The sequence below is a fragment of the Martes martes genome, assembly GCF_963455335.1.
Source record: "Martes martes genome assembly, chromosome: 1".
Classification (NCBI taxonomy): domain Eukaryota; kingdom Metazoa; phylum Chordata; class Mammalia; order Carnivora; family Mustelidae; genus Martes; species Martes martes.
In genome coordinates, this window is record NC_137888.1 from 166,331,198 (window position 1) to 166,355,335 (window position 24,138).

The 24,138-nt window shown below is 52.0% G+C and overlaps 1 protein-coding gene across 2 annotated transcripts in view; it reads left to right on the plus strand.

Annotated features, from left to right (window-relative positions):
* ATP2B2 (ATPase plasma membrane Ca2+ transporting 2) overlaps nucleotides 1–24,138 on the plus strand; it is a 371,578-nt gene that overhangs the window by 331,214 nt on the left and 16,226 nt on the right. For both annotated transcript variants that reach the window (XM_080796558.1, XM_080796557.1), the window contains exons 15-20: nucleotides 7,709–7,950; nucleotides 9,061–9,295; nucleotides 17,425–17,604; nucleotides 17,795–17,882; nucleotides 20,843–20,949; nucleotides 21,389–21,580. In XM_080796558.1, the coding sequence (XP_080652684.1) occupies nucleotides 7,709–7,950; nucleotides 9,061–9,295; nucleotides 17,425–17,604; nucleotides 17,795–17,882; nucleotides 20,843–20,949; nucleotides 21,389–21,580 (1,044 nt within the window). The remainder of the gene's footprint in view (nucleotides 1–7,708; nucleotides 7,951–9,060; nucleotides 9,296–17,424; nucleotides 17,605–17,794; nucleotides 17,883–20,842; nucleotides 20,950–21,388; nucleotides 21,581–24,138) is intronic.

Here is a 24,138-nt window from a genome sequence, read left to right on the forward strand (position 1 = left end):
GGATCTGATGGTCCTCCATATAGAAGGGACAGCAGAGTCCCCTGGTATGACAAGGTAGTTAAACTCATCCTCTGGAGCCAGGCAGCCTGGGTTCAAATCCCTCTCTAGCTACAAGAATGCAAACAAGTTCTTTAACCTCTCTGTGCCTCAGTTTCCTGGGGGAAATGATAGGATTATTGTGAGGATAAAATGAGTTAGTAGGTGAAAAGTGCTTTGCACAATGCCTGGCTCATATTCAGCACCATGTATGGTTATTGTTGTCATTATTCAGCAACAAGATCACCCTTTGAAAGGGGAATCCATCTGTAGCAATGCTGAGGCTAACAATAATTAGCAGAAGCATCAGAGCTTCAGAGGAAAATGGTCTTACCCAGAGTCACACAGCCAACTAGGGACAGAGCTAACTTATAGATACTCCAAAGCCAGCTGTTGAGTAGGGTGTCCAGACCGAGCTCTTGGTCACTGAAACCAGTCCTGCAGCATCTTCAGCATAAGGTGGTCTCAGAAAAGAAGGCCTGGGGTCCAGATTCACAGCTAGGGCCTGCCAGCTATATAGGGCAAAGGGTCTCTGAGGGACTGTCCTCCCAGGCCCAGAGGACTCCTGAGAAGAGTAGTCAGGGGCTACTTAGTCCAGAGTGGAAGTCCAGCCGCCCTCCAAACCAGGCTAGGAAATCTAGACAATAGCACTTCCTAAAGCACACAAGGCAGGTAAAGGCAGGCAGTGTCCTCCCCACACCCCCTATCCATCAACTTTGATAAGGAAATGAACCTGGCCTGAGAAAATCAGACAGGGCTGTGTTTCCTCCTCTGTGAGAGCACTGACTCTCCCATGTCTTCTTACTCTCTGACATAGACAACATGGGCTCGTTGAGAGGGAGAAACACATTTGAGTCATCTCTGTTCCCCCAGGCATAGATCCTGGGAAGTACAGGTTGGGTGGGTGAGGTAAGTGAATTGATCAGTGAATAAATGTATAGATATATAAACAATGAGATGAGGATTAGGTAGGGAGACAGATGGATGGATGGGTGGATGGCTAAATGGATGAGTGGATGAGTGGATGAGTATGTGGGCAGTGGATTGGTGAATATGAATTAATAAGATCCTCAGGACACAACTATCCCTATGTTCTACTTTCCTGTCCTTGTGGCAGCAAGAGGTGGGAGTTGGCCCCCTCTCTGTCCCATGGCCAACACCAGTGCTCTGTCGCTTCCTCCAGCATACTGAGCTCATCTCTTCTGCAGCTGCCCCCAGCTCTCTAGTCTACACTAATCTAGAGACCTCCCAATTAGCTAGCACCTTTCATTCTTAAAAAGCAAAAACAGAAAAACAACATACTTGAGTATTTCTAGTATAGTTTGTACGGGTGTCATCTCCATGGATTCACAGGTCTCAGAGACCCTGTGGTCCAGCCCCCTCATTCTACTCTGAGACCCAGAATTAGGAAGGGACTTGTCCCAAATTTCCCCGTGGGCAACTGAAGCTGGAATGCAGATGTCCTGACACCTAGTCCAAGAAGCAGTAAGGTTTGGCTCTGAAGTCCAGCAAAACAATGTTCAAACCTCATCTCTAGCACTTACCAACTGTGTGACCCCAAGCAAGTTACTTAACCCCTTTGAGCTTCTGCTTCCCAATCTGCAAAGCTGTAAAATGAATATATAATTAATCCTAGTTGCTAACATTCACTTAGCCAGGCTCGATGCTAAGAACTTAGCCCCATGTAGCCCTTGTACAATGATCCCATGAAGCAGGTGACATCACATGTCTAATTCATAGATCAGACCCCGAAGCTGGGAGAAGTGAAAAACAATGCTTGGAGTTCCAGAGCAGATAAGAGGCTGAGCCAGAATTAGAACCCAGATCTGTCCAACCCAGAGCCCATGCAGCTCACCAGCCTTTCCTGCCCAACTCATGTGGCTGCACCTTTGCCTGAAGACAGCTTCAGAGCCACTGTGAAGGTCAGATGAGAAAATATGTATGTCCCCGCACAGTGCCTGACAGGTAGCAAGCACTCAGGCCACGTTAGTTATTTCTCTTATAACTTCTATTATTATTCCCAAGCCATATCCTCTGTTGTTTATTTTGCCAGCCACTGTCTTGCCTGACCCTCCACCTCCCTTCCAGGGAATCAGGGCAAATAGGACCATTCCCATCTTGCAGCTAAAAACACTGAGTGTAGAAATATCAAGAAAGCTGCCCAGGATTGCTCCTGACCGCCAAGAGGCTGATTTGGACCCAGAGAATTCCAGAGGAGTTTACCAAGCAAGCAAGGGCATTCCAGGCAGGGGCACATTGCTGCCAAGGCCTGGAGACCTGACGACGTCTGGCTCTTTCAGGTGATCTGTGGCCTGAGCACTTCTCTGGGGCTGGAATAATGAGAGCCAGGACTGGGGGGTGTGGGGGACAACTAGGTGGCAGCTGATAAGCCCTTAAAAGGATTCTGCTCATGGCACTGAGGAAAAGCAGCCCAGGCAGGTGTGGAGAGTGGTGTGAGGCCAAGGCTGCTGGCCAGGAGGCCTGGTAAAGTGGCCCAGGAACCCCATGCTCTATCCTTTCTGAGGATGACAAAGCTTTCTTCCCCATCTTATTTCAAATCATTAGGAACTAAACTTGCCCCCTGAGAGAAGTTATGTGAATCATCCTTGAGTCAGAAATTGCTCCCCTGCCTCAGAAACCCTGGCACACCCTCAGATTTGCTCTGTTGTCTCCGACCCTTTGAACATCAGGACTTCTGCTAGCTCCTTCCCGTCGCCCTGCTGCTTCTCAGAACCCCAGCTTTGCTTTAAGGTGGAAGGACCTCCTTCCTCACTTGTGAGGCCTTGTGCTTTCTCGAGAAAGCGTTCTGCTTTCCCAACCGTGTATGTTCTGCGTGCTGAACCCACCCAAGCAGACCTTAAGTGCGTGTTTTGTGAGATCTCTTTTGCAGTAGGTTGACACTGCAGTTAACATCTGAATTCTTAAGCCGAGGATGGGGACTTGTGGAGCAGAATTGTTGGAAGTTCATGGCATATTTCTGAACACATACACTGTCGAGAGAAAAACAAGTCTCCCTGGAGCCTCTGGAGTGGTTCAGGAGGAAGGAGCAAAAAGGGGTTTCCTGGCAGGATGGTCTTCCTGAATAAATCAGCCACACTTCACCTAATTAGAAGCCCCAGGCCCTCAGGGCACCCCGTTCCTAAGCTGAGGTGGCCATGATGCCACCTTACCCCAGGGAGCCCCAGTAGTCCTTAAAGGCAGGAAGGAGCTGCTTAATTGTATTTCCCATGTCTTAGAACTTGGGCACTTAGAGAGGGACTCCAGGAAGCAGAGACCAACCTTGAACCCAGATCTCCTGGCTCCAAACCAGGGCTCCATTGAATATCCCAAGGAGCCTCAGAGTCCCCAAGTCAAACCACACTCTGAGAGTGGGCTCCAGCCAAGCCAGGGCAGCCAAAAGGTGCGGAAAACTCAGGAGGTGACTTTGCGGGGCGCGAAGATGGGAAGGTGGGGTGGGCTATGGTTCTGGTAGGTGAAACGGCAGGGGCGTGTGTGTTGAACTCAACAACTGTTTCAGTTGTTTTGGTTTGTGTTGTTTTTGCAAACACCATCTCTGGGAGAAGAGTTTAAAGCAAATAGTCCCAAATGAGGAATTTGGATTTTTAACAGAGCTGTTAATCCCTACATCACACCCTGTCACCCTGCATGTGTGCAGGCACACACACACCACACACACTGCAAACACCACACACACACACCATGCACAAGCCACATACCACACACCATCACACACATGTCATGCATATACACACACACCTGCACACACACCACACATCCAATTAATTAGACACAATACACACACCACACACACCATGCATATACACCTACCACACCATGCACACTACACACATGCACTGAACACACCACACACACACACCATGTACATGCCACACACCACCACACACACCATGCACATACACACATATGCGTACACACAACACACATACAATTGCATACACACATCATACAACTGCAGTCACACACCATACACAAATACACACACTACACACACAACTGCATATATATGTACACCACACACATACTACTGCACGCATACCACACATACAATTATACACACCACACACATATACAGTTACATACACACACCATACAACTGCACACACACACCATATATAAACACATACACACACAACTGCATATATATACACACCATACACATACAACTGGACACACTATGCACATACACACCACATGGGTTTACAGCTGTGCACATACACAGCTACACTCACATACATCACACACATACAGCTACACACACACACACTACACATACAATTACACATACAACTGCACACACCACACACACACACACAGCTGCACTGCTGAGCCTGGGAAGGTCCCCAAGGAGTCTGCTTTCTGGGAGTAGGTCTCCCCAGGGCATCTCAGCCGGTCCCACTGTCCTGGCCACTCACACTGATCTGCCTTCCCAGCCTCTGGGAAAGAACCCAGGGCTCTGCTACCTCGTGTTCCTTGGGAGGCCTAGCACTGAGAAGCTCCTGGGGAGACAGGCCTTTAGAGGAGAATTCTGGAAGCCAAAGTTCCACCCCATCTAGCCTTCCACGGGCAGCCCCCCACACGCACAAGCACAGAATTACTCGTGTATTGTTTCCACAAATATTCACTGGTTACCCCATAGTGGGCGACAGACACATTCCCCCCCTCCCCTTGGACTCTAAATCAATCATCAACCAGTTCACTAGTTAACCAGAGATCTCCAGGGCTAGTGGAGACAGGAAGGACTCTGGGGAGAGCATGTGCTTGGGCTCAGAGCTGAGAACCCTGGGGTCAAATCCTAGCTGGGCCGCTGACTAGCGGTGTGAGCTCACCTCTCTGGGCCTCCCTGCACACACCTGTGAAGTGGGAGCACTCTTGCTGGCCTCCCTGGGCTCTGAGGGGGCACAGCCCGACCACGCATGTGACAAGCCCAATAAAGGACAGGGCCGATCGACATTCAAACAGTGGCCGCTGCTGCTGCCGTTAAGCTGGTTGGTGGTTCATCCGGGCACGGGGGCGGGGGACAGTGCCTGTTGAGGGGTGAGGAGGAGCGGGCTAGGCCACCAGAGAGGGCCACTTGGCAGAAAGTTGTTTTCTATCCACTCCTAGAAGCATCATCGTATGGCACGTGCTACAGTTTACTATGCTGGGTTGTTTGGAGGGACTTTCTGGAGGTTTCTAAGCAGTAAAACACCTGTAACATCAAATGAACCATCTAAACTGTTTTTAAGTGGCATTAAGTACATTCTGGTTGTGCGACCATCCCCACCATCCATCCCAGAACTTTTCATCATTCCAAACTGAAACTCTGTCCCATCAAAAACTAACTCTCTATTCCCCCCCCTCAACAACCAGCCCCTGGTCCCCACCATCCTACTTTCTGTTTCTATGAGTCTGACTCTTCTAGGCACATAGTGCAGGTGGAATTCTACAGTGTCTGTCCTTCTGTGACTGGCTTATTTCACTTGTAATGTCCTCAGGGTTTATCCATGTGGTCACATGTGTTAGAATTTCATTCCGTTTTAAGGCTGGTTAATACTCCCTTATATGTCTGGACCACTCTTTATTTATCCATTCATTTGTCTATGGACACATGGATTGCCCCCACCTCTTGGCTTTTGTGCGTAATGGCGTCATGAACATGGGTATACAAATGTTTTTTGAAGTTCCTGCTGCCAATTCTTTCAGGAAATATATATATATATATATATATAACATATATTACATATATTACATATATTCTTTCAGGAAATATATATATATTACATATATATATAACATATATATTACATATATTACATATATATGTATATATATTACATATATATATATATATATATATGTAATCTCCAGAAGTGGAATGCTGGATTATATGGGAATTCCATGTTTAATCTTTTGAGGAACTACCATCCTGTTTTCCACAGCGGCTGCACCTTGTCACCTTCCCACCAACAGCACACAGAGCTGCGATTTCTTCACATGCTCACCAACGCTTGTTTTCTGCTTTGGCTTTTTACAGTAGCCATCCAAATGAATGTGAGGTGGTACAGGCTAGTTATGCTTCTTTTTTTTCTTTTTCTTTTTCCTTTTTTTTTTAAGTAGGCTGCCCACCAGCATTGAGCCCAATGTAGGGTTTGAACTCATGACCCTGAGAGCAAGATCTGAGCTGAGATCAAGAGTTGGATGCTTAACCGACTGAGCCACCCAGGCATCCCTAACTGCACTTTTTTTTTTTTAATCTCATTTTTGCAGATGTTATTTATAACGTGTAGTTCTTCTAGTCATCATTCCTTCCTCTTGGCTCTATTCACCCCCCAGGACCCCAAACACGAACATGAATTTTCCTCTCAAAATTATGCCTAGTGGCAGCATCCAGCATTCCCAAAGGGCTCCATACAACAGGGAAATACATTGAATGAAGCTCTGCGCTAGGAGCCAGGGGCCTGGGGACAGCCCCAGGTCTGCCCCTTTGTAGGTCTGTGACCATGAGCAAGTCAATTCCCTGCCGGGCCTGCTTCCTGGCCATGAAAATGGAAACAATACCAACGCCTTAACTCCCTTACAGAATCAGAGCCCTAGAGATAAAAAGGCTCACAGAAAGTCTACAGCAATAGCAAAACCTCTGGGTTTGTCAAGATCTAGAAAAAAAACAAAAAATCAAAAGAGAAAAGGGGTGGGCCCCTGCTTCATAGTATACACGTAGGCGATCTCGGAGCTCAAGTTCATGGAAACAAATTGAATTACGTAGGAAGCAGCTCTGCCCTTTGCAACCATAGATTGTTTGAAATCCTTTTAGAGGAAAATTAAAATATTTCACAGAGGGTAATAAAATGCCAGGTATTTTGAAGGCATAACTGCTCAGCTCTCTTGGGCTAATAAGTAATTAGGCATTTTTATTTAAGTCCTCCATGTTGTCATTTTCTTTCATTAGTGGAGAGGGGACAAAAACTGTTGCGGAAAAGACATAAAATTCTGGAAATCACCAGAAGGTTAATTATAAAAATGTAGAAAAAGTTCAAAGTAAGGAAAGAGGGGGTGCTGGGTAGCTCAGTCCGTTGAGCGTCCAGCTCTCGTTTCAGCTCAGGTCATGCTCTCAGGGTGGTGGAATCGAGCCCCACGATAGGCTCCTCACTGGGCGTGGAGCCTGCTTAAGATTCATTCTCTCCCTCTCCCTCTGCCCCTCACCACTGCTCTCTTGCTCTCTCTGAAGTAAAAAAATAATAAATAAATCTTTAAAAATTAAAAAAACAAACACATAGGGTAATAATTCATGCCCCTTTTAAGACAGAGATTCTTTCTGGGACAAGGGGTGGATTCTGCAGACAAGGAGGGATACACGGAGGGATGCACTTTTATCTGTCATGTTTCCCTTCTCCAGAAAGAAAAATCTGAAGCAAATAGGGTGTACTGCTCAGATCCTACAAAGCTGAATGGAGGGTACACAAGTGTTTTTTTTCTTATTCTCTATCCAGCTTGTAGGTGTTGAAAGAGTTCATAATTTTTAAAAAGCTGATCCTCCTTAAATTCTTTCATCCAGAGCCAGGATTGGGTCTGGGATGGAGAGGGCTGAGGGTGTGGGTGGCAGGAAAGGGGGCAGGCTGGCCCCGGGGTCTGAGAGGCAACCCCATGTGAGCCTCCCCGGCCTCTCTTCCCACAGCCCCCAGAGAAGGAAGGAGCCCTGCCTCGGCAGGTGGGCAACAAGACGGAGTGTGGCCTGCTGGGCTTCGTGCTGGACCTGAAGCAGGACTACGAGCCCGTGCGCACCCAGATGCCAGAGGAGAAGCTGTACAAGGTGTACACCTTCAACTCCGTGCGCAAGTCCATGAGCACGGTCATCAAGCTGCCTGATGAGAGCTTCCGCATGTACAGCAAGGGCGCTTCCGAGATCGTGCTCAAGAAGTAAGCTCCACATGGCAGGGCTGGGCAGGGGGGATGGGACAGGGAGCCGGGGATCACCAGGTTGTGCCGTGCAGGCTGTCCTTTGGGCTGGGCTGGAGGGCCATCTGACACCCAGGGGTGCGGGGGGGGGCCCTTCCAAATGTCCCGCAGCAGGACCATCTCCAGGAGCTTCCTCCACTATTTCCTCTTGAAACTCTACAGAGAGCCCTCCCTTCCTCGTCCCTACATCACAGGATCACCAGGAAGTTCCACCTGCTGTCACTGTTAAATCTCCCTTATTCCCTCAGCACAGAGATGGTTGACGATAGTGATGTTCACTGTTAGCCAGTCAACTCCGGCTCCAGGTGCCAGAGAGAAGCCTGGGGAGCTAAGCAAGTCACTCCCGGTCCCTGGACCTCAGTTTCCCCACTCAGACCTTGATGGGATTGGTCTAGCCCAGTGGTTCTCAATCCTGGATACACATTGGAATCATCCCAGGGAGCTTTTAAAAAACCACTGATACAGGGTGCCTGGGTGGCTCAGTCACTTAAGCGTCCAACTCTTGATTTCCGCTCAGGTCATGATCTCAGGGTCGTGAGATCAAGCCCTGCGTTGGGCTCTGTACTGAGTGTGGAACCTGTTAAAGATTCTCTCTCTCCCTTAGCCCCTCCATCCCCCAAAATAATAAAAATAAATTGGAGCCTTTGGGGTAGGGCTCACACATGGGTCTTTATTTATTTGGTGTTACCCCTAAGCCATTCTAATGTGTGAGCCTAGATTTCATGCCCTCTGAAAACCATTTTAGCTGTGGAACTATTTTACAGATGAAATCTTGTGAATATAAAACAGATCAAAGTAGATGTGCTCTTGCTGAATGGACTGGGGCAGATATGGCAAGAAGGCTGCCTGCCTGATTTCTTTTTGGCTGGTCCTGATTTCATCCCTGCATGGGGCCCAGGGGCCTGGACCAGCCCTGAAGCATTATGGGAGATGAACTGGATGGATGCTGGATGACCAACCACAGCCAGCTGGGCATCACTGGGGAGGGGGAGGAGAACACAAGCTGGTCAGTTGGAGGACCCTTGGGACCTTGGCTGGACCTTACCCAGCTCCCCCGCAATCTGCCCCCAGATGCTGCAAAATTCTCAGTGGGGCAGGGGAACCCCGGGTCTTCCGGCCCCGAGACCGGGACGAGATGGTGAAGAAAGTGATTGAGCCCATGGCCTGTGATGGGCTGCGCACCATCTGTGTGGCGTACCGCGACTTCCCCAGCAGCCCCGAGCCTGACTGGGACAATGAGAACGACATCCTCAATGACCTAACCTGCATCTGCGTGGTGGGCATCGAGGACCCCGTGCGGCCCGAGGTAAGCCCCCTACCAGCAGGCTTGGAGGGGCTGGGAGTCCAACCTGCTGGCAAGCTAGCGTAAGTTTCCTCACCTCCTTGAGCCTCAGTTTCCCGGTAGCATCCACAAGGCTTTCTCTTTACCTACTCCTAAACACTCATACTCCTGAGACCAGCATAGGCCATGCTTGGCATTGGTCTGCTCAGGACATCAGGCAGCCAGCAGGCAGGCATTGCTTTGCCATGGGAGCAGCCCTAGAGCCATCCACCCAACCAGAAACCTCCCCTTGATCCCAAGGGACAAGCATGGGGGCAGCCCTGCCTTAAAAGCCTCTTGCCCCACAGGAGCCAGGATCTCCTATAGCACAACCATAGGCCTAGGTTCCAGAGTCCCCATAAAGGAGACACCCAGAAACTAAGTCACTGGTGTTCAGGAAAATCCCCAGTGTGATGTCACACCGGCAGGTAGAGTTCTGTCCATTCGGATCCAGTTTCCCAATCAATGTAGCCTAGCGGGCTTGCACAGTGACACAGCCCATAGTCTCCCATTCTCAGATCTCCAGGGGCACAGGGCCAGGAAGTTACCCAAAGGTCAGACTCCCAGGCGGAAGAGAAAAGGAATGATAGCAACCCCCCCACCCCCCGCAAGAAGGACCTAGGAAGGTGATATAGAAAGTGCACCTAAAGGAGCACTCAGATCACACAGGTGCTCAGTCTCCTTTAGCTGCGTCTGCCTGGGTAGGAAGACAGAATTCAGTGCTGGGGTTCACAGGGTTGGGGGAGGATGGACATGGGTGCTCAGTCAGACTGCCCAGGCCAGAAAGGCTGTGGGAAGAAGAAAGGGCAGCCTCGAATCTCCAAAACGTTGCTGTGGGCAGGCAGAGTGAGTCCTCACCCTAGGGGGCCCCAGAGGGCAGAGCCCAGGGCAGGCTGGCCTCCACATCACCGGAGGACTAACACAGCTGCTGGGTCCAGGGCTGATTCCCAGGCGGGCGGGGACTGGGCCCACATTGGTCTCGGCTGTGGAATTTGGTGATGGGGCCTCTCAGGGCCACCTTCCTCCACTGGAGGCAACTTCACTGTTCCCCACTTGTCCCAATACCATTCTCTAGGGGCCTCTCGTTGTTCCCTGCTCCTTATGGAGCCTCCACTTCCACTTCTTTCCAGTGAAAAGGGGTAGACAAGTGTTTTCCAAATTCCTAGTCCTGATGCTGTAAGAGTCTGTGTTCCAAAGACCAAATGAAACTAGAATGTCACAGATGTGGACTTTCACAAGAGGTGTCGTCGAGGGTGTGAGCTCAGGCCTCAAACAGACCTGGGATCCTGAGTCTCAGCATTACTGGCTGTGTGACCTTGGGCCAGTTACATAACCTCTCTGAGCCTCTGTTTCCTCCTCTGTAGACTGGGGATAATAATAGTATTCTCCACACATACACTTCCCAGGATACTATGAGGTGTCAGATCGTGCACATACCACAGTCAGTGTCTGGCATGAGGTACACGGCCCTTAAATGGGGTTCCCTTCCTCTGTGTCCCTCCCCAGTAGTTCAGGACTCTGGACCCAGTGACAGGTAACAGCCCCTAACACAGAGCCCGGCCTATGGATTCATTCATTCCACACAATTAAGTGTGGAATGAATGAATGAGAATGAACGGGACTTAAATACCAGTCTTCCAATACTATGCCTGGTACTCATCTCACATGCTCACACCCTCCATAGACCACCACAGACCTCTTCACTCCCACGCAGAGCCTAAAGCGTCAAAGGCGATTTGTTGCCCAGGTGCTTAGCCCTGGAACCATATGTGTTTTCCTGCAGACTATGTCTTTCCCTGGACAGACAGGCCATTTAGCAACCTCCCCATGGGATGCCCACTCATGACCTGCCACCAGTGGGTTCAGGCTTCCCATGACAGGCTGTCCCCTTACAGGCACCAGGGACTAGTCTCCACATAGCAGACGGAGCCAGCCTGCGGCTCCCCTGTCCTTCTCATCCCCAGAGCTCCTTGCCCATCACTGCGCCTCAGAACCATCCCCAAAGTGGGGTGGAAAGCAGCATCAGACACATACCTTTTTTTGGTCATGACCTGTGCTAATAAGAAACATATTTTATATCATGACTCAGTAAGCACATACACTTAACCAAAATAGGATATCACAAAGTAATGTGATGCCCTTGTATTTTCTATTCTCTTCTATTTCTTTCTCCTTTTTTTGATGCTAGTCACCACCTCCTAAACTGATTTGACAATGCACTAAAGGGGTTGAGCTGCTGCTGACCTAGACCAAATGCCTCCCCCGGCCCCAGGGTGCAGGTGAAAACACTGAGGGTAAGCAGGGACAGTGAGTTTCCCAAAGTCTCACTGTAAGTGGCTGAGCTAATCCAGATTAGAATAGGTTTTCTGCCTTTCTGCCCCAGGCCTTGCTCCTAGGTGCCACAGAAATGAAAGGGTAAGGGGTTCTAAGTCAGAAGGGTGAGGAGAGGGAGGACAGGGCCTGAGAAGGGCTGAGCTGGGTCCTGGAATATTCCACTAATAGCATGATCATCCAGAGAAGCAGGCTTCAGGCACAGACTCCCAGGAGGGCTGGGAGCACTTTCATCCTGGAGAGCCCTGCCTTGGGAAAGGGAGCCTGGATACAAGCCCCAGCTGTGCCACTCACAAGCCACTTCCTCCTCTCTGTGCCTTGGTCTTCTCATCTGTAAAATGGGAAGTTGGCCCAGATGCTCTTCAGATCCCTGCCAAGCTCCAACATTCTGAGCTGGCTGACGGGGAAATCTCACCCTGACACCTTTCTTTGCTTCCGTCAAATAAGTGCATCCTTGTTGGTGACCTCCTCTCTGCCCTGGGCTCTCTCCCAGGATGTAGATTTCGATGTCATAAGCTATGTTGGGGAGTAGGGACTTAGTAGGCTGACACAGCAGGGTCAAGAGGCATGGGTTCTAATCCCACCCCGGCCACTCCCTCACAGAAGGCTTCAGGCACATCTCCTCCCTGGGTCTCAGTTTCCCCATCCAAACAATGAGAGAGTTGGACATTCCCAAGTGAGGGACACCAGCACAGTTGCTGGTGACGCTACTCGAAAGTATAAAAGCTCTGACGTGTCGATTCACCATTTCCTAGTGGGGTGGGGATGGCTTTTGATTTATTTGGCTTTTAAGCTGATGGATTTATACACATGGAGCCAAATTCCAACGGTTCAACAGACAAGGTGAAGTAGCCTACCATGCTCCCCTCCCCAGGGCCCCTGACTCCCGCCTCACAGGCAGCCACCGTCACTAGCTTCTGGGATGACCTTAGGGGAGTGTCTGTGCCTGCGGTTTGGGGCAGGCTCTCCCAGGCAACCCTGAGGCTGGCCGGAGCACAAAGCTCAGCCTGGGCCACTTCCGGGGTCCTACGAACATATGCAGCAAGTGCTGGAGCACACACTACCCCCTCAGTTTCCCCATCTGTCGAGGGAATAAATGACATTGCCTTCCTCGCTTGAGAAGACAGAACAGATCAAAACAGGCTTGCCAATCACCCCCCAGACACATAGACGTTTCTCGGTGGGTACGTTTTCCGACGCTGCCTGAAGCCACCGCGGATGAAGCCATGAGAAGAGCAGCAGCCTGGGATTCACCGGGTTATCCGGGGGTGTTTGGAGCCCTTGGAGTCACAGACAACGGGTGTCACCAGAAACAACAGATGTTTAAAAGCCTTTATTTAATGAAAACAGGAAGCGCCCATTTTCTGGCTGGTTTTCCTCCGTGAGAAAAATCTTGGATAATTTTAGCGAAAGAAGGAATTTTTTTTTCATTTTACAGCAATTTTGTCTATGTGGAAAGTATATTTCAGCCAGATCGGTGCCTTGGTGGCTTGGGTCTTAATCATCCCTGGCTCCTCAGTGTCCAGACCAGTGAGATGTTCAGTAGCTGTTTGTCAAATGAATGACTGAGTGAGCAGTACAAGGAGAGGCTGAGTGCAGTTTAAGGAAGCACCCCATTGGGCTGAAAGAATCCAGAATGGTTTTATGAGTAGGGGCATTTCACCTGAAAGGGGGAGAGACTCCCAAATTAAGGGAGAGAGGGCATTCTAGGAGCAGGGAACAGTGCGGGCAAACGCAGACAGGTGAGAGTCTAGTGAATACCGTGGACTTACGAGAGAAATGGGAAGGAGGGGAGCCTGGAGCTAAATTGGGAAGAGTAGGCATGTCCCCACCCAAATCCATTCACCAGGCCAGGCTTTGAGGGACTTCAGCAGAGAGATGTTTCGTGATGACCCGTGTGCCCTGTGCCAGGCCCCTGGGTGTGTCCTGAGCAGTCAGCGGTCCCTGCCTGCCAGAGCCCACAGCCTAGTGAAATGCCCAATAAAAGGGGACGAGTAAGTAGACCCATAGCATGTGAGAATGTAAAGCCAGACTGAAGTACAACAAAGACATCTGGTTACAGGGTCCACTGCCCAGTAAGGAAGGTGGCCAAGGAGGCCCTCAGGGGTGTCCAGGTCCATCTGGAATCCCCCCCACAGGCAGGTCATAGGCCTCTAAGGTACCTGACCCAGGAATCGTGGTGGCATGGCCACACCATTCCTCCGCCCCAAACAAATGGCTGCCCCTCCCTGTCCCCAGATGCCAGGTGTGCCCCACCCCCCACTACATCTGTATCCACACCCTCGACATCCTTCCCCATCTCCTGGAGCAGAAAGAACAAGGAAGAAAGACCATGGTCAGGTGCATTGCCAGCCATCCTACCCCCACCACCAACACCTACTGTCCCCAGGCTTGGTACCATTTGCCCCTGCCACAGCATCACCTAGCCTCATCCCCACTTTACAAGCCAACACTCAGGTGGATACCCAGGGCAAAGCCCAACCCAGCCTTTTGGTCCCTAAGCGCTCTCTCCCAGGGGCAGAGAAACCTCCACCACACAGAGGAAAGGGTGGGAGTCAGAAAAATTAGCTGCCTCTTTTTTCTCCCTGAGCCAGCTTTTTTCGGGGAGCCCTAGAGGGTGGGGATTCTAAGCAGGCAGACTTCAGCGACCTGAGACAGCCTTGAAAGCGTTAGTCTTTCTAGAACAGGGTTCCAGTCACCTCATTCCCAGCTCGGAACTTATCATGGCTCCCAGGCCTAGTACTGAGCCCCTGATTCCAGCACCAGGTCCTTCTCCAACTTCATGCTTCCTGGCTCCTGCCCCACATCCTCCTCAGCCTCATCCCTTCCAGATCACCTGCCATGTCCTTTCTACAGCACCCTTCCCAACTTTTCTGCCAGTGCCTCTCATGGGGCACTTCTCTGTGGCCACAATGAAGCAGTCATCTGTGTAGCCCCAGCCTGAGCAGAGTGCCAGGCACCAGAGCCTCAGTTAGTGCTGACTGAACAGAAGCAACTCAAACATCCCCCTCTCCAGGAAGCTTTCCCAGATTTCTCCTCTTCCTCTACTTCTTTCTGAAGGAATGACACCCTCCTCTGTGCTCCCAGAGCCCTTTGTACAGAGATCTTTACCAAAAACCCTGCCTCCTACAAGAGTACAGGCCAGACCCAGAGCACCTGCTCTCATCTGAAAGAAGAATGATTATGTGAAAGGATATGATAGACTTTTTCTAACCACTATGGAGTGGTTAGCCTTGGAAGGAGTGAGTACCTCAGGATCAGAAGCCTGCAAACAAAGGCTGGCTGGCCATTTGTGGGATGCCTAGCCGGAGATCTGGGCAATGAGAAGAGAGTCAGAGTCATAACCTGAAGTCCCTTCCAACTCTAAGAGCCCAAGTGTCTTTGAATCAAACATAACCTGAATTATTCCTTTGAAGTCAGGAGCCAGATAAGGTGTATGTCCCCAAAAGAGCAGTGACTCTTTCCTTTCCTCTGGAACAGGAGACAGCAGGGGGCTGCAGTCTGGGTTACAGACACTGTGAGGACATTGATAAATTATGTAAGCAGGATGTTGGACATTCCACATCCCCACTCCCTCTGGGTCTGTAAAAAGAGGTCACGTTTGCCTGTGTGAGCTGCCGCTGTGGCATGAGGCAGAGGCCTTGTTCACGTGGCCCCCAAGCCCCAAGTGGGCACCAGAAGCCCCTTCCCCAGGCCCCAGAAATGCACCCAGAGGAGACCTGTGGTCAGCTTACCCTGCTCCAGCCCTCATAACGTGAAGATCACTACCTGTCACCAGAGCTGGTCTCTGATACAGTTCTGGGAGCCAGAGGGGCCTCCTGGCCTTAGCCTGGAGCCGGCCTCTTCATGGCATTTGTTCCTTGCTCTGCCACAAGATGGCCGTGCTCAGGAGTCTTGATTTTCTCTACAAGCAGCAGGGGGGAGCCCCTGAAGGAGAGTGACACCCAGGCTGAACTTTAGGCAGGTCTCCCACTGGTGGTCAGGTAGGGGAATGATGGAAGAGGGGCAAGGCCAGAGGCAGGGAGACTGAGGAGGGGCTGGACGGTGACCCCCCCTTGGAATGGTGGTTCTCTGTGCTCACAGAACAGCAGGGTGTGGGTGGGGGCGGGAAGAGGCTAGAGATTTTTCAAGATCAATCCTTGTTTTTAAAATTCCCAAGCGCAGGAAGGGCACCAGTGGGCAGGTGTTGTCCACAATCAGGTTATGAACCAATGTTCTAATTCTTTATTTGAGTTTGCTGGGGTGCTATGATGAAGTAGCACAGATTAGGGGCCTCCAACGACAGAACTGGACTGTCTCACAGTTCTGGAGACTGGAAGTCCAGGATCAGGGTGTTGGCAGGGTTGGTTTCTTCTGAGGGTTGTGAGGAAGAATCTGCTTCAGACCTTTTCCCCTCCCCCAGTGCCCCCCCCCAAGCTTACAGGGGTTTGCTGGGAATCTTCAGCATTTCTTGACTTGTGGCAGCAACAACCAATCTCTGCCTTCATCTTCATGTAGCATTCTCCCTGTATGTGTGTCTGGGTCCAAATATCCCCTCTTCATAAAAACCTCAGTCACATTGGTCTAGGGCCACTCTACTGACCTCATCTTGATTACCTTTATAAACACCCTATCTCCCAGTAAGATCACATTCACAGGCACTGAGGGGTTAAGACTTAAATGTATTTGGGGGGGTGCAAGGGGGGAGGGCATGGCCATAGTTCAGCCTACAACAGTCTTCAGACCCTCCCAGCAGTGGCTTGGCAGAGTAGGAATGGGAGTGAGCTCCCCAGGCACTGTGATATGCAAGAGGAGTGGTTGGTCAGACTCCACCTTTCCAAGCCTCAGATTCTGAAGTGCTTTGGTCTTCTTGTACAACTGGATTTTCTGCCCTTCATATGTCTTCTTCCGCTCAAAGACATTTTGCAGCAAATAGCAAATATTACCTTATTATTTTATCATTGGTCACTGCCCATGGGTCAGAATCCCTTGTTCCGTTGGTCTGTGTTGTGTGTGAAGACCTGCAGCAGCTCCAGGCTGGTTTCTGCATCTTAATCACTGGACAAATAAATCCACAGCTCTGCATAGGAGCTGGGGGGTGGGGGGGTGCCGTGTGGGCTTACCCTCTCCTGACTGGCTGCATCTACTCTGGCCTGATTGGCCCAGGCATCCGTCTATCATTCATTACAGGCAGAGGGGGCAGGAGGCAGTCCTTACTCTCTCATGGCAAGGTCCTATTTTACATGAAGTATAATCATTTGTATTTATTCAAAGCCAGTGTCACATTTTGTAAATGAAATGCTCCCAAATGCAGTGCCCCCACGCCCCCAGCCAAAAAACAAAAAAACTGAAAATGTGTGAACATATTTCTCACTGAGTTCACAGGAACTGTGTATGTGAATAAAGTGGGGACACCTTCCTCTGTATAACAGAGTGTTCTAACCCCACCTGGGGTGTTACTGAGGACTTTCTCAAAGTCCTTGCTCCTAAGTCAGGATAGCCCATGGTTTCATCTCAGAAGAGACCATCATAGTGTTAGGTGGTAGCTGCCTGGGACTCTGCTGAGAATTCTGAGACCACATCAGGGTTTAATCAGCAGATTCTGTGATTGATTAACGATGCCTGCCATGGACACAGGATGGAAGGAGAGGGTCTACAGGCCATATGTGTTGTCAGCATCTCAGTCATCCAGGCCCCTTCCACTAGAGCTGCCCACGAACAGGGCTCACTCTGGAATCCATAAGGGCAGTGAGGGCCTGCCCCAGGGGTGCTCACCCCCACTGCTCCTGCCCCCCCACCGCCAGGTCCCAGAAGCCATCCGCAAGTGCCAGCGGGCAGGCATCACCGTCCGCATGGTCACTGGTGACAATATCAACACGGCCCGGGCCATCGCCATCAAGTGTGGCATCATTCATCCTGGGGAGGACTTTCTGTGCCTGGAGGGCAAGGAGTTCAACCGGAGAATCCGCAACGAGAAGGGGGAGGTACTTGCCCAGCACATCCGTAAGAGGGATGAACTGGGGGGTGGGGGGGTGCTGCCTGGGAGGTGTGGGGGCCGCATGACTGTACGGAGGTCAGCCAATGTGCCACTCAGAGCCCCGTGACTTTGGGTGAGCCCCCTCCCTTCTCCAGACCTCAGTTTCTCTCTCTGACCCTCTCCCCATCCCTCTCCAGATTGAACAGGAGCGAATTGACAAGATCTGGCCAAAGCTCCGGGTGCTGGCTCGCTCCTCCCCCACAGATAAGCATACCCTCGTCAAAGGTAAGACTTGGGGGGGCAGTTCTGAGGCCAGGATCCCCTCCTCTCCTGGTGCCTGCAGCTTCTTTCCAGGACACAGGGCTTTTGCATGGGGCTCCCCACACCTGGCAACACCCTTGTCTCACCCGCACTGCAGTCCTGGGAGGCCCTCTAAGAGCCCTAGTGATCCAGAGAGGTTGTGAGTCTTCTCTCTGGTTTCCGCTTCTAGGAAGCAATGGGACTGGGTCTGTCTATGTCCAAAACTCTTAGCCTAGGGCCCACAGACATGTTGTGGTTAGCTGGTATAGTACCTTTTTTGTGTTGAATTTGGATGACTTGGTAAAGACTATCCCCTCACATTCGAATCAGTCTTTCCCGCTCCTCATTGCCTGCCGTCCAGGTGACTTCACTTCTTTATGTTCTCAGTCTGCCCCCAGAGCTTGTGAGTTTGAGACCCTTGGTCTGCCTGGTGTCTGAGGACCCCAACCAGCATCTGTAATGGGGACCCCCAGGGTGGGCTATCCTGGGAATAGCAGCCTGAGAGATGAGGCAAAAGCTAGCATCCTTCTCCTTCCTTGTCTTCCTCCAGAGAGAAGGCGCACCACCTGTTGAGCCCATGTAGGTGGCCAGGTGCTGGGCATTTTTAGAGTCATACAGCCCTGGCTTCAAGTCCTGGCTTGGCTGCTAACCTGTTCTATAGCCTTCGACAAGTCCCTCCTCTTCTGGGACTCAATTTCTCCATCTTTAAAATGGCCACCGAAGGGCAGGTTTCTGGCTGAAGTCATCCCTGGGGCATCTTGATTCCTTTCCCAAAATGCTGCCCAAGGACATCCCCATTTCTTCTTCAATGACTCATTCATTCAATTACTCATTCTCTTGATATGTGTTTTTGAAGTACCTACTAAGTGCCATGCCCTGCTCTTGGCAAACATGGTCCTTCCCTCTTGGAATTCATGGTCCAGATTCCACCCAGCAGACATTAAATAGATTTCCTTGCACATACCTAGAGGTTGTATTGGTGGAAGAGAAGGGTGGGGCCCTCTGTTGGCCTCTCATTCAGGCTAAGGATGGATGCCACATCATAGGCCTTCGAAGGTGGGTTGAGGGTCCAGGAGAAAGGGCCTGTGTTTCAGGCGGGGCAGAGAACTGCACTGTGAAAGACCAGAGGCAAAGATTTCCAGACACCTTCAAGAAGTAGAAAGAAGCTCACTTGGCCAGGCAGGAGGAAAACTCAGCACCTTCCCTGCTCTGGAGGAGCATGTAGGAAAGCAGAGGGAACCAGGGGGAACAAAGGCATCAAATGCCCAGTAGACAGAGACTGGAGGCTGAGTCTTGGCCAGGAACTCGGACTGCTGCCAGCCAGGGGGAGCAGCCCAGGATGACTCCCGGAGCACATGGCCTTGGAGCTGGGTCTGAAGAGGGTGGAACTTGGACACATGCAAAGGGCTAGGGGAATGGTTGGCGGCTACAAAGGCTTCTTAAGTTGGGGACCCTTTCCCTCATGCCACGGATGCTGCTTGCCAGGCACAGCATAGGGAGAGACACATACCGGAGCTACAGTGATCTGATTAGGGCAGGTGAGGGTCCTCAGGGAGTCACAAAGACTTCCCCAGGAGAAGTGGCATCTTAGCTGAGACTACAGTTGTGGGACAGGCGCAGCTAGCCGAGGGAAGAGCCCGGGCAGACGGGTGAGGGAGTGGGCTTTGCAGATAGAGAGTCGTTCCTGTGACTGGAGCACAGATTGAGAGCAGCCAGAGACGAGAGAAAATCAGAGAATGGTTGAAGCCTGACCACCATGGATTTCGAACTTTCTGATTAGAGCTAAGAACATGGATGTCACCCTGAGGCCAGTGTGGGTAGTGACAGAGTGACTCTCAGCTGGGGGGGAAGGGACAGGTCAGTCCTGGGGGGGGGGTAGGCAGGGGTCGAGAGAAATCCCAGCACTGCTGTACAAAATGGACGGGCAGCCTGGGGTTGGTGGGGAGCAGGGGAGATCCTGTTGGCACAGGGGGTCGGGATGGAGATAAATGAAATTGTTCCTGTGGGATCTTGGAGCGGAAGCTGCAGACATCAGTGATGGATGTGAGGTGTGGGGTAAGAGAGGCTCATGCCAAGAGTGACATTCAAATCTCTGTCCTGTCCATTAATATATCTTCTCAAACTCCACATGTGCCCAGTGATGACACCCTTCATCTACTCTTTTCCACTGGCCCCAGCTCAGTGACCAGGCCACGTGCCATCTGTTTATTCTATTTGTTGAATATTTTCTTTTTATTTATTTTTTCTTTTTTAAAGATTTTATTTATTTGAGAAAGAGAATGAGAGACAGAGAATGGGGTGGGGGTGGAGAGGAGCAGAGGGAGAGGGAGAAGCAGGCTCCCCACTGAGCAGGGAGCCCTATGCGGGACTTGGTCCCAGGACCCCAGGGTCATGACCTGAGCTGAAGACAGATGCTTAATTGACTGAGCCACCCAGGCTCTCCTGAATATTTTATTGAGAGTGAATGTCTGGAGAGAGATCAAGGCCAGATGATGGATCAGGGGCCATTGGCAAATGGGACAGCCCAGGTCTCCTCAGGAGCGACTGAACCACCAGGTAGAAGGTGCTGAAGGAGCAGATGGTAGGGGAAGGGAGGAGCTCCTGGAACTCAGGCAGAGGGAGAGGCTTTTCCAGCTGGGGTGGCCACCCATGTGGCCAAGGACTGCAGAGATTGAAGAGGGTTCTGGAGAGACCGTCAGGGCCCAGATCACAGAGGGCCACCAGCCAGCATGGGGCTCAGGTGCCCAACATCCCCAGCAGGTGCCGGCAGCTGTGGGCAAGCCTAGAGCTGGAAAGAGCCACAACAAGAGCGGGGAGGTAGGGCAGGGGCCAGAGAGGAGGCTGGGCCCGGCCTGGGGTCCTCCCAACAATCAGGGCCAGCCCCAGGCTGCCTCTGGCCCATAAAGTGTCCCAGAGCCCTGACACACTCCTGCCCTGCCCCACAGGCATCATCGATAGCACACACACCGAGCAGCGGCAGGTGGTGGCCGTGACCGGGGACGGCACCAACGACGGGCCTGCACTCAAGAAGGCTGATGTGGGCTTCGCCATGGTAGGGGCAGCAGGCAGCGGGCCCCGGGGTGGGGACTGGCAGGAGCTCCCAGGCAGGGGGTGTGGGCAACACAGCCTCAGACTGGCTGTGCGGGACCCCCAGTTCACACTCAGCTCACCCACCAGCTATCTCACATGCCCAGTGCTCTCAAGGCTCAGCCCAGCCCCCAGGGTCTTCCTGGAAGGGTGGAAGAGGGCTCCCTGCCATGATGGCTGTGGGAGAGGATAGGCCAGGGAAAGGCTTCCTGAAGGCAGAGTTGGCCTCAGGGCGCGGGGGCTGGGAGGAGAACATGCACACACACCCCATGTGGTCTGGCCGCGCTGGGCAGCCGGGAGTATGCATGTGCGTACAGGACTGAGGGTGTGCAGGGCATGGGAACAGCGTTGCTTGAGCTGTGCACCACCACCCAGCCACCGCACACAGGCTCCTGTCCCCACAGGGCATCGCAGGCACAGACGTGGCCAAGGAGGCCTCAGACATCATCCTAACAGATGACAACTTCAGCAGCATCGTCAAGGCAGTGATGTGGGGCCGCAACGTCTATGACAGCATCTCCAAATTCCTGCAGTTCCAGCTGACGGTCAACGTGGTGGCTGTGATCGTGGCCTTCACGGGTGCCTGCATCACGCAGGTGGGTCCTCTGGGGGGGGTGCGGGGGTAGGCGGGCAGGATGGGGCATGCCAAAGCCTGGGGGAGCCCCTACCAAGGACCAGGAGTTGCATCACAGACCTCAGGCACAAGCACCAGCCCAAGGAAACAAAGCTCAGCTAGGTGAGGGGCTGGCCCAAGGTCATCTGGCAAATAGGAGACGTCAATCCTCACCCATGTGGCTGCCCGAATCAGTCACAGACCTGGTCCTCTCTCTAGGAGGCAGAAGAGGTCATCCTCAAAGAAAGGCAGAGCCCCCAAAGGGAGGCAGGGGCAAGGCAGGGCCCATGAGGGGATCAGGCTACCAGCTGGGGGCAAGGAGCCAGCAGGGCCCTTAGGGGGCTTAGTTCCATCAGGAGTGTGGCAGGAGACACCTGTTTCCCTGGGCTCTGAGGCCAGGTTGGGGCTCTTTGTCACTGGGAGAGGTAGTTGTCTGTCAAGATCACCATCTGGGGCCCCATCCCAAGCTCAGGGGAAGCCAGCCAGCAGGCCTGAATGTCTTCAGCCTCACTGTTTCCTCGTCCAGCCCCATGAGGCAGAAACTATGATAATCCCCATTTTACAGAAGCAGAAACTGAGGCTCAGAGACTGGACCAACCAGGGACCTGCCATTGTTCCTACAGCCTCCTGCTTTCCCCTCAAGGCTGACCAGCCTGTCCTTGGGAGGAAAGGGCCAGTATTCTAAGGCCTCCTGGCAATCACATGGGTAGACAAGCTCCTATGCAGAGAGGAGCCCCAGAAGCCCAGAAGGAAGCACTTCCCCAGAGAGCTTTGTGGCCTTAGGAATGCTGCTCCCCTCTGCTGCATTCTGAGCCACTGGGGCTGCATGTGGCAGCACCCAGTACCCTATTCTTTTTTTTTTTTTAAGATTTTTATATATTTATTTGACAGACAGAGATCACAAGTAGGCAGAGAGGCAGGTAGAGAGAGAGGGGGAAGCAGGCTCCCTGCTGAGCAGAGAGCCCGATGCGGGGCTCAATCCCAGAACCCTGGGATCATGACCTGAGCTGAAGGCAGAGGCTTAACCCACTGAGCCACCCAGGCGCACACCCCCCCCCCCACCCGTACCCTATTCTGAGAGTCAGAACTGTGAGGTGGCTGGTGGGTCCCTCTGCTGAAAGGACCCTCTCCTGGTCTGTGGATGAGAGACTCCCTCTAGTGGTGGCTCAGGGAACACTCCCACAGCACGGCCGCTCCTGCAAGGCTCCTTGGGGGATCCCACTGATGCCAGATGGGGAAACAGGTTCAAAGAAGACTACCAGTTTGCCTAAGGCTTTAGATTGAGTTGGTGGCAGGGCCATGCAGGACTTGATGGGGATATGGGGGGCCCTGACCCCAAGGCTCATGTCAACAGAGAAGGCTGATGAGCAGGAAAAAGGTGCAGGACATGGGGAAGGTGGCTGCTCTGGGGCACAGGTGGGAGAGGTGGCCTGGAGGAAGGGGCTCTGATGAATCCAGGAGGTGAGTGAGTATGTGGGGTGCAGGCAGAGTGGGCCTCAGGGGCTGCACCAAGAAATGAAGAGGAGTAAAGAACTGCTTAGTTTAGGCTACTAGGCTTACAGGGTCAGTGGGCTTCCTGAAGGAGGTGTTCCACCATGGATGAAGCTAACAACAGAGGGGGAGGCCTGGGCTGGAGAGAGGGTGACACTAGGGAGAGGTGGGCAACGCAAGCCAGGGGGACAGGTGTGGAGAGGAAAGCAGGGCTAAGGAAGGGGCCGTGGGGGGCACAGAGTTAAAAGACTGGGGAAGAGGAGCCCTGAGGGAGAGGGAGAGGGAAAGGGAATGTTCAAGGAGGAGGAGGAGGGCCAGGAGAGTGGGGTCAGGGGCCAGGAGGAAACTGTGGCCAAGCGAGGCAGGGAGGTCAGTGAGAGGAGGCTGGAAAATGCATCTCTTGACTGGTGACAGGAAAGGTGCTGGTGACCTTGGAGAAAGGGATTCGGGGGACATGGACAGGCCAAAGTCTGGCTGCCAAGGACAAGATACTTGGGGGTACAAGGGGACAGTAGATCAGCTCCTCGAGGCAGTGTGCCCCACATGATATGATTGTGCACTGAGCGGTATGACCATATGATCCCAGTCTCAGCCAGAGAGAGACATGGAAGGATCCACACCAGAATGTGGATGGTGGTTGCCTGTAACTCACAAGATCACTGACGAGTTTTAGCTTCCTCTGTTATTCCCTACTCACCTGAATTTCCTACTATGGATGTAAGTTATTTCTGGAATCATAGATACACACAATAATTGCTTAAGGTAAAGTGGGATGATGAGGTAAGAAGGAACTGGGTGGTAGTAACAAGGGGACAGGGGTCATAGGCACCGTTGGTGGGACAGCAGAGACCAGAGCCATGGATAGTGGAGGGGAAAGCAGTAGCGGGAGGCCGAGCAGACAGGATGTGTGCTGGAGACGAGAGAGAGCTTGGCCTTAGCCAGGAGAGATGTGTCCATGGGGGCTGAAGGGACGGACAGCACATGGTGGGGAAGTGGGTGAATTTACCAGAAGGCAAGGAGCTGATGACCATCAGGCCTGGAAGACTCAAT